The sequence below is a fragment of the Peromyscus eremicus genome, chromosome 2 (assembly GCF_949786415.1).
Source record: "Peromyscus eremicus chromosome 2, PerEre_H2_v1, whole genome shotgun sequence".
Classification (NCBI taxonomy): Eukaryota; Metazoa; Chordata; class Mammalia; order Rodentia; family Cricetidae; genus Peromyscus; species Peromyscus eremicus.
The window spans coordinates 109,288,972-109,302,485 of NC_081417.1; the positions used below are offsets into that span (position 1 = coordinate 109,288,972).

General features: G+C 35.7%; 2 protein-coding genes across 3 annotated transcripts in view; one reads left to right on the top strand and one right to left on the bottom strand.

Annotated features, from left to right (window-relative positions):
* Ift74 (intraflagellar transport 74) overlaps nt 1–13,514 on the top strand; it is a 74,201-nt gene that overhangs the window by 21,862 nt on the left and 38,825 nt on the right. The gene's annotated exons all lie outside the window — the stretch shown is intronic.
* On the bottom strand, nt 1,413–6,098 carry Lrrc19 (leucine rich repeat containing 19). Its single transcript, XM_059254533.1, has 4 exons — nt 6,018–6,098; nt 3,774–4,287; nt 2,497–2,685; nt 1,413–1,741 (listed from the first exon to the last, which is right to left on the bottom strand). The coding sequence occupies exons 1-4, from the start codon at nt 6,096–6,098 to the stop codon at nt 1,413–1,415; spliced, it is 1,113 nt and encodes a 370-aa protein (XP_059110516.1).

A 13,514-nucleotide genomic window follows, 5' to 3' on the forward strand; every position in this document is an offset into this window, starting at 1 on the left:
GTGAGGCTGGGGGGTGGGGTTGATGAAAACCCAGGCAGGGTCTTATACATGCTATGTAAATGCTCTTCAAATTCAATATTTTACTCTTGAGTTATCAGAGAACACCTCAGCTTAGTAAAATCTCTATAAGTACTAAAGGAAAGAAACTTAGTTCACTTTGTTTAATTCAGATTCTTTGGTAATTTGACCAGGTACCTTTTTCTTTTTCTGTAAATGCTTGTCAGTGTCATTGTGGAAAGTCAGTTTTCTAGAAAACAGTTTGGGAAATATTGTTTTGTTTATTGAAACAAAAACAGATATGTGTGGATTACCTAAGTATTCCCAGCTCAGAATGAATTGAAAGATAATCTCCCAAAAGAGATACAGAAATGTGTGTTTTAAGAGAAAATTCATCCCAGTACTCGGGAGGCAGAGCGAGGCGGATCTCTGTGAGTTCGAGGCTAGCCTGGTCTACAAAGCTACACAGAGTTCCAGGACAGGCTTCAAAGCTACACAGAGAAACCCTGTCTCGAAAAGCATTAAAAAAAAAAAAAAAAAAAAAAAGGAAAGAAAATTCACAAGTAGTTGTGGTGCCCAGTTTAGAAGCCATTGCAGTATTGGATATGGCAATTGTATGTGGAACCCTTCCTTAGCATCTCTGTCAAAATCAGTAGTGATTATTAGGGATAATTCCTCAACATTCTACCTATGCTTTAAATTGCTACCAATTTTTAAGGAAATTTTGTTTTTTAGGTTCAGGCAGCGTTAAAAAATGTTACTCAGTTCTGTGAATTCATTTGTTTTTTTTTGTTTTGTTTTTTTTTTTTTTTTGGTTTTTCGAGACAGGGTTTCTCTGTGTAGCTTTGCGCCTTTCCTGGAACTCTCTTTGGAGACCAGGCTGGCCTCAAACTCACAGAGATCCGCCTGGCTCTACCTCCCGAATGCTGGGATTAAAGGTGTGCGCCACCACTGCCCAGCTCTGTGAATTCATTTGTGAGTGTAAGACCAATTTATATAGTCCAGGCTCACTGTTCCTCACTTTGTTGATATAAATCTAAATTTTATATTTCTTTATTGAGTAAAATTTTAGTATAATTTCAGACATTGCAGCACATGTATTTGTTAATACCAGAATATGTTCATTTTAGTAAACAATCATCCATAGGCGTTCTTTTTCCCAGTTTGTGGTTTCCTGAATACTGTCGACACTAGTAAATGCTGGTGGTGGAGATAAATTATTCAACTTGTAGCCAACCAGAGTATGAGTTACTGCATTTGGACTTGCTTGTGCAAGTCAGTAAAAAAATAATTGTATGATATTTACATAAGGTACTGAATAATATGAAGTTCTACTGGTTATAGTTTTGTTTGTCAAATAAAAATCTTTTTGTAAGTAGACTGATAATATTTTTCATAACTTCAACATGATAAAATTATTTTTCTTCATGTACCTCATTGACATCTATATATCTGTCTTCAATAAACCCATCATCATCTACCACAAATGAATGTAGCTGTTCAAATATTACTGTGGTGTCTTCAGAGTTTGTATCTGTTATTTGTGAAAGAGAACTTGGGTTTCTAGGAAGACCATTTTCATAGGGTTCTACTTCATGCTCTTCCAGGCGGTGATGATTGTAACTGAGCAGAATATTGTACCACACTGGACACTTGATAGCAGTAAAGATGAGGAGCGAAGTTAGCAGGACAGTGAGGACAACACCAGCAAGGAGAGCCCAGCTTTTTCCAAGAGGTTCATGTTCTTAAATAGAAGAGAGAGAGAGGGAGATGTCGTTAAGTTAACAAAAGTCAAGCAGTGTTGGGAAGGAACATACTGTACAGTTTTCTTTGAATTAAAGTTACTAAAACACTAAAGAAAAATTTGGTCAAAGAACATCGTTTTCCAAATGACTAAAGGTTGAGCAATCCTAATTAAAAAACCCAAGATGCTCCAAAATCTGTAACTAACGCTTTGAGCACTAACATAATTTCACAAGTGGAAATCCATAGCAGTTCTCAAGGGACAGGTCATAGTAAAAACACAAATGTCCCAAAAAATAGTGTATAAAATTATCTTTAGACTACATACATGTGGTATTTTGACACCGAAGTGAATTTTGTATATAGACTTGGATCTCCTCTCATGTATATGCAGTAGTCCATAAAATAAAACCAGGTATTGTTACTAGCTCACATAAAACCATTAACTTATACTTGTGAAGTGTGTTGGTTTGGCTAATAAAATAGTTGGCTAACTAATACATAATTTCAAGTGCATGATATCTAATATAGCCTCAGTTGGAATCCTAGTATTTTGTAAATCTTCATTGAGATGGATTGTTCTTTTACATTGTTCATAGAAACTCAAAATAGTGAAAGACAAGGAGAATTGTGTGGTTAGTCCAACACCTTCAGCAATAGTAATATTCAAAACCAATACATTACCTGAGTTCCAGGAGAATTGTGTGGTTAGTCCAACACCTTCAGCAATAGTAATATTCAAAACCAATACATTACCTGAGTTCCGTGTTAAGTTGTTTAAAGAGCCATTGGAAGTTGAATTCCTCATGGACTGAAAATCAATATAAAGATCTTCAGTTATAGTGGAAATAAATTTAGAGTGGCATTCAGTTGTAAAGGGTGCTGACTTGATGCTGTAGTACTTTAGGTCATCTGGATAGTTACACATGGTGATGCTCTCATTTTCTAGAAAAGAAATAAATTAAGATGTATTATAGACAATAGAAGTGGTTCATAACACAATGTTGATCTGGAATTTTTGGTAAGTCAGTCTCATTAGAGAAACAATAAGAAGGACTGGAAAGATGTCTCAGTGTTTAAAGCACTTGCTACTCTTGCAGACAGTCTCTGTTTAATTTCCAGCTTCTACATGGTGGCTTATGAGCATCCTTAACTCTAGTTCTGGGGGATCAAGTGCCCTCTTCTGACCTTTGCAGAGACCAGGTACACATATGGTACACGTACATACATGCAGGCAAAACACTTAAACATATACTATAAAATAAATGAACCCAAAATTTTTTATTGTAAGAAAAGAACTCTTGATGAATTTGCATGTCAACATGAGTGTTGATGCATATTCTTGTTATGCAGGTTAATTGCAGTATGTTTTGTTTAGTTTGTATGTTAGAAAATTTTATGATTAAGATTACTGTTATAATCTGGATCCTAAGCAGAGCATGCTATGCAGTTAACAAAATAAGACAAGACATTGAGTTCAAGGCCCAGTGCTGAAAAACAGATAACCAACCGGACAAAACTAAGGCACCTCTTTTTGTGTATTTTGTGGTACAATACACCAAAGAATATATAGGAAGTACTTGAAGGAAAATTAATCTTTCTTTTAAGCTAGGATCTTAGTGTGTAATCCTGGCTGCTCTAGAATTCACAGAACTCTGTCTGCCTCTGCCTCCCAAATTCTGGAATTAAATGCACTACCACAGCTGACTTGTAAAATTAATATTATATAATGACTCTGCATGTCTAATACTATCATCTTGCAGATACCAGTGTTGAAATTACAGCTCCCCCCCACCAGGTGGGGTGAGAGTGTGTCCATTCTGCAGTTTCTCCCAGGTGGTTTTTTTGCTTTTTTTTTTTTTTTTTGCTTGGTTTCGTTTGGTTTGGTTTTGGTTTATTTTTAACTGTGCTAGAGATGAAGTTCAAGGCCCGAGTCTACCATTGAGCAATACTTCCATCCCAGCTGTTTTCTTTCATCTGTTCTAATTCTGACATGAACCATCAAAGCTCAGTCACATTGTCTTCTCGCTTACCTAATGTCACATCAGACTTGTTCAGCCAGTTCTGCAACTCGAGTAGATTACAGGTGCAGTTCCACGGATTTCCGTCCAAGGTTAGTAACTCCAGATGAAGTAGTGGTGGTACTTCAAAATGGCTTATCAGGTTGCCGTGAAGATTCAGAACTTTCAGATTGTTTAGAGGCACAAAAGTACTGGGATTCAGTTGTAATATTTTGTTTCGGCAGAGAGATAACTGTTTTACTTCATTTAAGCCAGCAAATGAGCCCTGTTCAATTACACTGATGGAATTTCCACAGAGATTTAAAATTTCTAGGTTGGAGAGATTACTGAAACTATTATTATATATGACAGTAATGTTATTCTCCATCAAGTAGAGCTCAGTGAGTAAAGAATACATCTGTAGCACCCTGATGTCTGAAGCATTCAGAGTGATCTGATTGTAACTGAGATCAAGGATGGTAACATTGTTACTGATATCCTCTGGAATCAAGGAATAATTCCTTTTGGTGAAATTACATTTGACGTCCTAGAAAAGAAAAAAAATGGAAATGCTTTAATCAGGAAAAATTCTAACGAGTAATTAAAATTACATATCCAAGATGAAATGTTGGATAAAAATAATTCTGGGAAAAATTATACTTTAATGTGAAAAGAAAAATCAAATGTGTTTCTTTATGGAGATGAAATACTAAAGATTAAGGAAATTTTGATTCAACCACTCAAGGAGAGTACTTTGTTCCACAGATAACTTCTACCTGTTACTATATAAGCATTACACAAAGAATATTACCCAACAATCTCTGTTGGTCTAACAGCTCAAAACTTTGGTATTTGAAAAGTAAATAATTGCTTTCTATCAAGTATAGAACCATGCTCGATGTGTGATGCATACTTTTAATCCCAGGTAGAGGCAAATGGATCTTTGTAAGTTCAAGGACAGCCTGATTTACATAATTGTCTCAAAACAATATCAAATTAAATCATGATTGTTAATGAGCTAGAATACAAGAAATTATTCCCATATGTAACTATATACCGAATAAATAGTTCTTGATGGATCTGCAGTTGAAATAATGCAGTCACATAATGTAGTAAGTTACATCAGTGAGTTTTTCTTACATTTTATGATTTTTATTGATTGGCATGGTGGAGTTCTTTTTGTGTGTGTGTGTTGGTGTTGGTTTTATTTGCAGTAGGGTCCCACAGTATATTGCATGATCTGGCCAACTCCTGATGATCCTGCCTCATGCTAATACATTCTGGATTACAGGTATATGTCAACACAACTGGCTTAGTTGCTTAAAATGTCTATTTTAGGCAGAACTGGGAATTGAACCCAGGCATTAAACTAAAGCTCTCTTACTGAGTTCTATCCCCAGGCTATATCCCATTGGTTTACATTATTATTATTTTGTATATGTACAGTATGTGCTTACCTGTGTATCAGGAGAAGGAGAGGTCAATGTTGGATGTAATTCAGATCCTCTTGCTTGCACTAAACCATTGCCTCAGCTCTCTTGCCCTCATCCTATGTTTTGAACTGATTTTTTTTTTGTCTTAAAACTAATCTCTAATTTTATAGTGAAAATTTACAGAGTTCTACTTTATTCAGCTTTTAAGGTTTTTTTTATTTTTATTTTTATGTGTTTGTGTGAGTTCCTGCATGTAAATATTGCATCATGTATCTGCTTGGTATTTGTGGAGGCCAGAAAAGTGCTTCAGATCTCCTGGATCTGCAGTTACACATCCGTATGAGCCAACATGTGGGTTCTGGGAACTGAACCTAGGTCCTCTGCAGGAGCAGAGAGTGTTCTTAACTGCTAAACCATCTTTTTATTCCCATTTGGTTAGCTTTTAAGAAGATTCATTTTTAGAACAAAGAATCTTTTGCTCAGAGGTTACAGAATTTTAGTATATAGATAGGTAAATATTTAATTTTTATTTTATATTAAATTTTATTTATATTTGTATGTGTGTACAATATGTGTGTGTGTGTGTGTGTGTGTGTGTCCATGCACATGCATGTCATAGCACATGTGGAAGCAGAGGACAGTTTTCAGGAGTCAGTTCTCACTTTTCATAGTGGGTTTTGGAGTTGGAACTCAGGTTGCTACCCTTAGTGGCAAGCACTGTTCATTAGCTGTGAAGACACCTCACTGGTTCTCAAGAGTTAATTTTTAGTAGTTCATCAGTTGTCTTTATTTTTCTTTTATACATTTTACTCCTCTTTTTTTACTATTGATCGTAAAAACTTACTGTTTCAGAGGCCTGGCTTTTGTCAAACAGGAGTAGTATAGAGAATGGCCAAAACAAGGTAATGAAGCATGTGACTTTCATATCGAAGGCCTAAGAGAAAAGAGATAAACTTTAGAGGTTGAGGACATACTGATTTCCTTTTTCCCTTTTACATGTATTATTCTTTTAAAATACATAAAACATGAAGCATTTACTTTGCCTCTCATTATCCTGTATACTAACCTTAAACTAAACAGCCCCTGTGACTATTCAAAAATACTGAGACTCAGTATTTTTCTAGTGTGTCTTCTTTGCTTCAGAGCTAATGAAAAAACAAAACTTATAAACAATTTAAATATTTATGTTAACAACTTTCAGCATATATGTAGATTTAAAAAAAAAAAGCCCAGAGGAATGTGTATTTACAATTATGTGCATACTTAAGAATATATTTAAATGGATGCTTCTTGATATTTCAATTTTGGGTGTTGTATTGATATTATAATTGATTTGTAGTGGTGGAAGATAAAAATTGCTGCTTTTTTCTATTGTAATCTCTAGTACATTGTCTGTTCACTTTCTAACAGATGCTAAATAAATTTTGCCAGGTGAATATTCAGGGTTTATAATATCACGATCACATGTAAATTATTGGTTACTGAACCATGTTGTTGGTTTTTTACTCTTTTTGCTCTTTTTTTTGCGGGGGGGGGGGCGCCACTCAGCTCCCCAGTAAATCACACATGGAGGCTTATTCTTAATTATGAATGCCCAGCCTTAGCTTGACTTATTTCTAGCCAGCTTTTCTTTGTTTCTTTCTTTCTTCTTTTTTCATTTTTCTTTATTAAGAAATTTTCTACTCACTCCACATACCACCCACAGATTCCCCTTCCTCCCTCCTCCCACCCCCCCCAGCCCTCTCTCCCAAGCCACCCTGCATCCCTACATCCCCCAAATCAAGGTCTCCCATGGGGACTCAGCAGAGCACAGCACACTGAGCCTAGGCAGGTCCAAGCCCCTTCCCACTGCGTCACACCACAGGCACCGGATTCCCAGAAGGCTGTCCATGCACCAGGGACAGATCCCGATCCCCCTGCCTGGGTGCCCCCCAAACAGTTCAAGCCAAACAACCATCTTCTGCATCCAGAGGCCTAGTCCAGTCCCATGGGGGCTCCACAGCCACCAGTCCACAGTTCATGGGCTTCCACTAGTGTGGCCGGTCATCTCTGCACATCCTCCCATCATGATCTGCACGTCCCTCACCTGCAGAATCCATCCTTTCTCTCATCAGTTGGATTCCCGGAGCTCAGCCTTAGCCAGCTTTTCTTAACTTAAATTATCCCGTCTGTCTTTTGCCTTTGGGCTTTTCCTGTTCTCTTACGTACTCTTACTCCGTGACTTGCTGTGTAGCTGGGTGGCTAGATGGCTAGCCCCTGGAGTCCTCCTCCTTCTCTGGCTCTAGATCTCTTTTCCAAATTTCTCCTACTTATTCTCTGTGCCTGCTAGCCATGCCTATCCTTTCTCCTGCCTTGCTATTGGCCAATTCTTTATTAGACCGTCAGGTGTTTTAGACAGGCACAGTAACACAGCTTCACAGAGTTAAACAAATGCAACATAAACAAAAGTAACACACCTGAAAATATTCTACTTCAGAACCATGTAGCATGATCACTTTTTCCATTTTAGGCTTTTTTTCTGCTAAACTGAGCTTTTTTTTTTTTTTTTTTTTTTTTTTTTTTTTGGTCATGAATTTATTCCCATGCTGTCCCATAGCAAACTTCTTAGTAAATAGTGCATAGTAAGTATTTCCTCATTGTCAACTACATGAAAAGCCTCTCCCGGAGCCTGTTGCTGTGCTTGGTCTAGACATGCTGACCAGTGGATGGCATTTCCACAGCTGGTCATGTCTGACTTTCATGTACAGATTCTTTGTAGTCTTTATCTTGTTTTATTGTTGGGGTTTTTTGGTGGGGCATCATAACTTTCCAGAAGGACCACAGGAAGGATTGTTTTGGTGTAAAATCTTGAGTGATTTGTCTAGAAATTGAATTCTAGGTAGGAAATAATTTTCCCTCAAAATACTGATGGCCATTGTCCTACTGTCTTTAAGTTTCAATACTTACGTTTTTCTCACTCGTCTTGTCTAACTTGCCTCTCCCTAACTCTCAAAACACCAAAAGTCAGTGTGTTCAACTTCATGCTCTTGTGCCTTTAAAGTTTGCTTTATCAGTCAAATTGGGTACCTGGTTGTCCCTTCCAATCTGGAAGTTATATCACTCAGTTCCGAGAAAATTATTTTCTGAATTATTCCATTGATTGGTAATACTATTTGTAGAACTGCTTAAATTGAGTATTGTACCATCTGGAATAACTTTTTTTTTTTCAAATCCTTACTTTCCTATATATCTTATAGTTTCTGCTCTACTTTTTGGAGACAATCTCAACTTTATCTTTTTTTCCCCTACATTCTTTAAATTCTAGACCTCTTTTCATTCTCTTAATATTTTTTTCTTCAGTAGGTCCTGCTGCATGGATATATTTTCTTCTCCTTCTCTTTCTCTCTTCCTCCTCCCTCCCTTCCTAACTTTTTTCCACCCTTTGTGCTTTTTTGTTGTCTTCTTTTTTTTTTTTTTTATGAATAGCTTTTGTGTCCCCAGGTTTTATTTTTTCCAGCTATGGAAGCTTTCTTCATGAATGTTAATATTTTGCTTGGGGTAAAGTGGGAAACTAAGTGGCTAATAGAAAGCTATGTGTTTGTATATGCATCACTGACTATAGACATTCCTGTAGAATGAACGTGCTGGACTTGGGAGGAAATTCTCACTGTCGTTACCTTTCTCTCAGATTAGTTGTAGTCCATAGAACAACTTTTCTGAATTACTTCCTATACACGCAAGGCTCTGTAGCCATCATTCCAAGAACAGAGTGCTAAAAAGGTGGCTTAATACTGATTTTGGTATATCAGCTATAACTTCATCTCAATGGTGTTCCTCTGTTCATTTGGGCCTAGTATCCAGATTTCTCCACAGGAGAAGAAAGCTCTTCCCTTCCATAAAGGAGAAGCATCATGTGTCAGAGCAGAGGTACGGAGGACTTCTTGCCTCCTCCTCTACTTCCAGAATACCTGATAATGGTAATTTCTGAACAATTTAAGTTCCTGTAGTAGAAATCAAGTGGTTTTTCTGTTTTTCCAATGTTAACATGGAAAAAAGTTTGCTTTTGCAGTTACCTTCTATTAATTTTCAGACTTCTAAATTTTATTAGTTACTTTCTAGTCCGTTCTCTTTTTTCTTGTGAGTTGATACTTCTCTTTACCTTGAACTTTTATTGTAGTCAAGTTTTGAATAGAAGCCAAAGTTAATAGGTGTATTTAATATGCTGCTCAAAGTAGAAATTGCCCCTTATTGAAAAGTAATATTCTTAGTTTCTATTTTCTATTTTATCTTTTTTTTTTATGATGTTTTGTTTTCTCTGTCTACCTGTTTTCTCAAAGTCATCACATGTTTGAAAAGATATAATTATTTCCTGTCATGTTTAGGGGTCTTCTAAAATTTATAATAACTTACACCTTTTAAAAGCACTTGTTATACTTAAGAATTTTAAGAAGATTATTGCATCTGAGCAGAAGCAGAAAAACTGAGTAGAGTTAAGAAGATTCTTTTCAAGTTACTGAAGCCTGTTTGCTCATAGGTGATAATAAGAATTTATTATTTTTCAATGCTGTACTGTTCTTATCCACTTGTTCATTGCTTTCAATTTGTTGATCTGTTTAGCTTTATTTCTCTTCTTCTTTTTGTCTTTTCAAGTTTACTAGAAAAAGCTACTTTGTCTCCTAGATTTTATATAATGTAAGTTTTATATGGTAAACACTCCATCACTCTTTTAGAGCCAGAAGTGGGATCAAGCTACAACTTACTCCACACCATTGGTCATAAAAAGAAGATGCCTAGGTCTTTTATGAAAGCTAGCTAACCTGTGCTTAGTAATCTCTACGAATAGTTGTACAGCTTCTTTGATGGCTTGCACAGTGGTATGGCAAGCTTAGTACTGATGTCTCTGGTGATATGCAGACATGAGTGAGGAGAAGTAAGTAATGGAGAAGTGCTAGTTTTTCAGGCATGTAAGATAAAGATGGTTAAAGAAAGCAAATAAGCTATGAAAAAATTAACTGGTTTAAGTGAAGAGTTGGCGTGAAATAGAAGCAAGTGAGGGCCACGCGTGGTAGTTCATGCTTTTAATCTCAACTCTAGGGAGGCAGAAACAGAAGGATCTCTATGAGTTTGAGGCCCCCATGATGCTCATATGTGTTCCAGAACACCAAAGAGTACATAGAAAGACCTTGGCTCAATAAACAAAAAAAAAAAAAAATGAAGATTGAAGTGGAGTCAAGGTAGGGCTGTAAGCCTGTGACAAGAAGAAGCTAGAAGATCATGTTATATTTATCATCTAGTAATTGTTTTCTATAGATTACTGAAAGAAAATTGTGAAGATTAGAAACATTTTTCTTCAAATGAATTTTAGAGTTAAAAGCAGCATATAGTCAAGGTTCTACTGTCAACATACCTGCAGTATCACTATGTTTAAAGTTTTAACCCACACTGTCTACAAGCTTTTTCACACATGCTTATATTTTTTGCTCAGGGAGAGATCAACAGAGAGTGAATGTTAACAGTTGTGATGCTACATACATCCTCAGACAAAACTATTTCTTCAAAAGTTGATTTAAAAAGAAGTCAGTTAAAAAAAAAAAAAAGACCGTTAAATACAGCTATTTCTTTTGAAGTTTTTTCAATTTGTAAGTTATTTTGAAATGATTTTTGTGTTTTAAAAGAATTAATAAAATCAGGAAGAAATAGAGCATCAGTTTCTGTTAGCTAGTTTATGGATTTAAGAGCCTTACACAGGAAAACCAAATCTATACCCAAAGGGATAATGCTAATACAGAAAGCATGTTCTTCTTAGGAAGTTTTAGTTCAAGTGTAGGAATTTGGGTTTATTTTTCTGTGACTTACTATATGTAGTGAGATAAAAAGATGCTGCACTTATTTTGATTTTGTTACATAAAGTCCAGAAGTAATTTTGTCCTTCAATATTTTAGGTATTTATACCATAATACAGTACATTTGGAGTGAGATGTTAATGATTAAATTATCTTTTACTTCTTTTCTTTACTATTATGTGATTTTTGAATTTTAAAACTTAAATAATAACTAACTTATATTGGAAATGGTTTTTGAAAACTGTTTAATAATAGTAGTTATCACCCAACTTCAGTAGTTTCAACTAGTGATTCTTTTAATCTTGTAAACTTGTTTTAAGGTTAAAGTTACTTCAGACTTATCTGATTAACATTTAAAAATTAAAAAAAAGTTCTTCAAAGTTTGATTTGCTAGATGAGAACTTTGTATTCCGCTGGAACTTTATTTGTAAAGAGCTGTTGGCCGTTTTCTAGGTTTATATTATTTCTGCAGTAGACAGCATGAAAATACGATCGTGCTTTCTGCTCTGTCACTAAAGGCAAGGATTGTTCTACAGATTTAACAAACTTCATGTTTGAGCTCAGTAACAACTACCAGCCCTTAAGTGTATAAGTTCTTACCTTTGCTTTGTCCTTTTTGTATCTGAGACGGACAGGTGTGCTCAAGACGTTTATTCTGGTTCTTCTACTGCATTGGAAAAGCCTGTGTCAGATGACTGCACTTCACTTTGTCTCAACCTTTGTACCCAGTGAACAAGTGATTAAGAAGAAGCTGGGCTTCTTAGCAAAAGATTGACTAGAAGCCTAATTTCTTAAAGACATCTGTGACTTTTTAGTGTAACAAATAGCAGTTTGTTTAGTTTTTGTGTTTTGTTTCAAAATTTCATCAAAATATTAACAATTTCATTTCATGGCTTAAAGTGTATAATATTGAGAGTATTTTTGAAAGACGTTTCTAAAGATATGTGGGTTAACTGTAAAGCTATTTTGAATTTTGTTAGATTCAAATTAAAAATATACCACCAAGTTTTATATTCCACTGCCTTTCAACATTGTTGTTTGCTCATTTTTATGGTACCTTGCTTTTATTAGTCACTTTACTGCCAGGTTATAACAGGGGCAAAGTGCTCAAGTCATCTAAAGACCTGACAGCCATTATATGCCTTCAGAAAATAAGATGCCTTCCTTGTGATGTAATCTTAGTCCTCTGTAAATGTAGTATTATACAATATTAGTTCCCATCTAACTACAATGGACATAGGAAGAAACAGTGTTTGTTGAGTAATGAAATGTAGAATGATTTTTTTTTCTCCAAAAGATAGTTCCTTGGTGTCTTAGTAAACTTGATAAAACTAAGATTGAAATAAATCGCACTTTGTGCTTCATATTCCTGTGTACTCATCTAAATTTTGACAGTAGAAAGTACATTGTTACATTGTAATTGTTGATGATCAGAGGGAAAATACCACTGCCTGTTCAACAGTGAGGCAAAAAAAGTACATTGAAATTCCCAGTTGTCTGTCATATTACCTTCACATTTTATTTGGTTATTCTGAGATGTTTGTAGGAAATGTTCTAAGTTTAGGTTCATTTTGCTAGTTGTAGGATATGAATGTATAGAAGGTATGTAGATCTAATGGACTTAGCTGCTAATTGATTGAGGACAGTAGAAATTGTTATCTAAGAGTGAATAATGGTAAGTTAATCAGATTTTGAAAAGCAGTGAGAAATTCATGATCTGGATACTAAAAATCTATGTTAGTCAAACTCACTCTTTCCATTTTTCTTTGTTCTTTTTGTAACAGGCTCTCACTATGCAGTCCTGGCTAGCCCAGAACTCCCTGTGTAGACCAGGCTGGTCCTGAACTCATAGAGATCTGCTGCCTCTGCTGCTCAAGTACTGGGATAAAGGCGTGAGCCACCATACCTAGCAAATAAATTCTCTCAGCTTTCTTTAATGAAATGACCCCTGGTAGGTCAACCATACTCCAGGACAGGCTCCACTCCCAAGAGAATTGCCTAACACAAGCTTCACTGGACTGGGACAGGAGAGAGAACTCAAAAGTTAAGGAGAGGGAGCTATGTGAGGGTAGATAGGGCAGATATGGAGGAATAGGTTAGGGATCAAAATTATATGATTCTCAAATAATTAATAAAAATACTATTTTTAAATTGAAGGTTTCTGTACCCTATCAGTAATTGACTATGTAGAAAATAAAATACAGGGCACACTAATGATATTTTTTGTGATTATATTGTTATTCGAATGATTAGGATAATCATGACTATTATTAGGAAATTAATGTATTATGGTGCTAAAATATGTTTGGTAAATACCCGTTCATCTTAGTTAGGGTTTTTATTGCTGTGAAGAGACACCATGACCATGGCACTCTTATAAAGAAAACATTTAATGGGTGGCTCACTTACAGTTCCAGAAGTGCAGTCCATTATCATCATGGTGGTGTGCAGGCAGACATGGTGCTGGAAGCTGAGAGTGCTACATCTTGCAGGCAACAGGAAGTCGACTGACTGTCACA

Bases quoted from the DNA above. Each gene is read 5' to 3' on its own strand.
- Lrrc19 (XM_059254533.1), bottom strand. From the start codon at position 6,098: ATGAAAGTCACATGCTTCATTACCTTGTTTTGGCCATTCTCTATACTA. The intron at 4,288-6,017 runs GTAAGTTTTTAC...TTTCTTTTCTAG, and splicing joins AAAGCCAGGCCTCTGAAACA to GACGTCAAATGTAATTTCAC. The intron at 2,686-3,773 runs GTAAGCGAGAAG...TTTCTTTTCTAG, and splicing joins CAAGTCTGATGTGACATTAG to AAAATGAGAGCATCACCATG.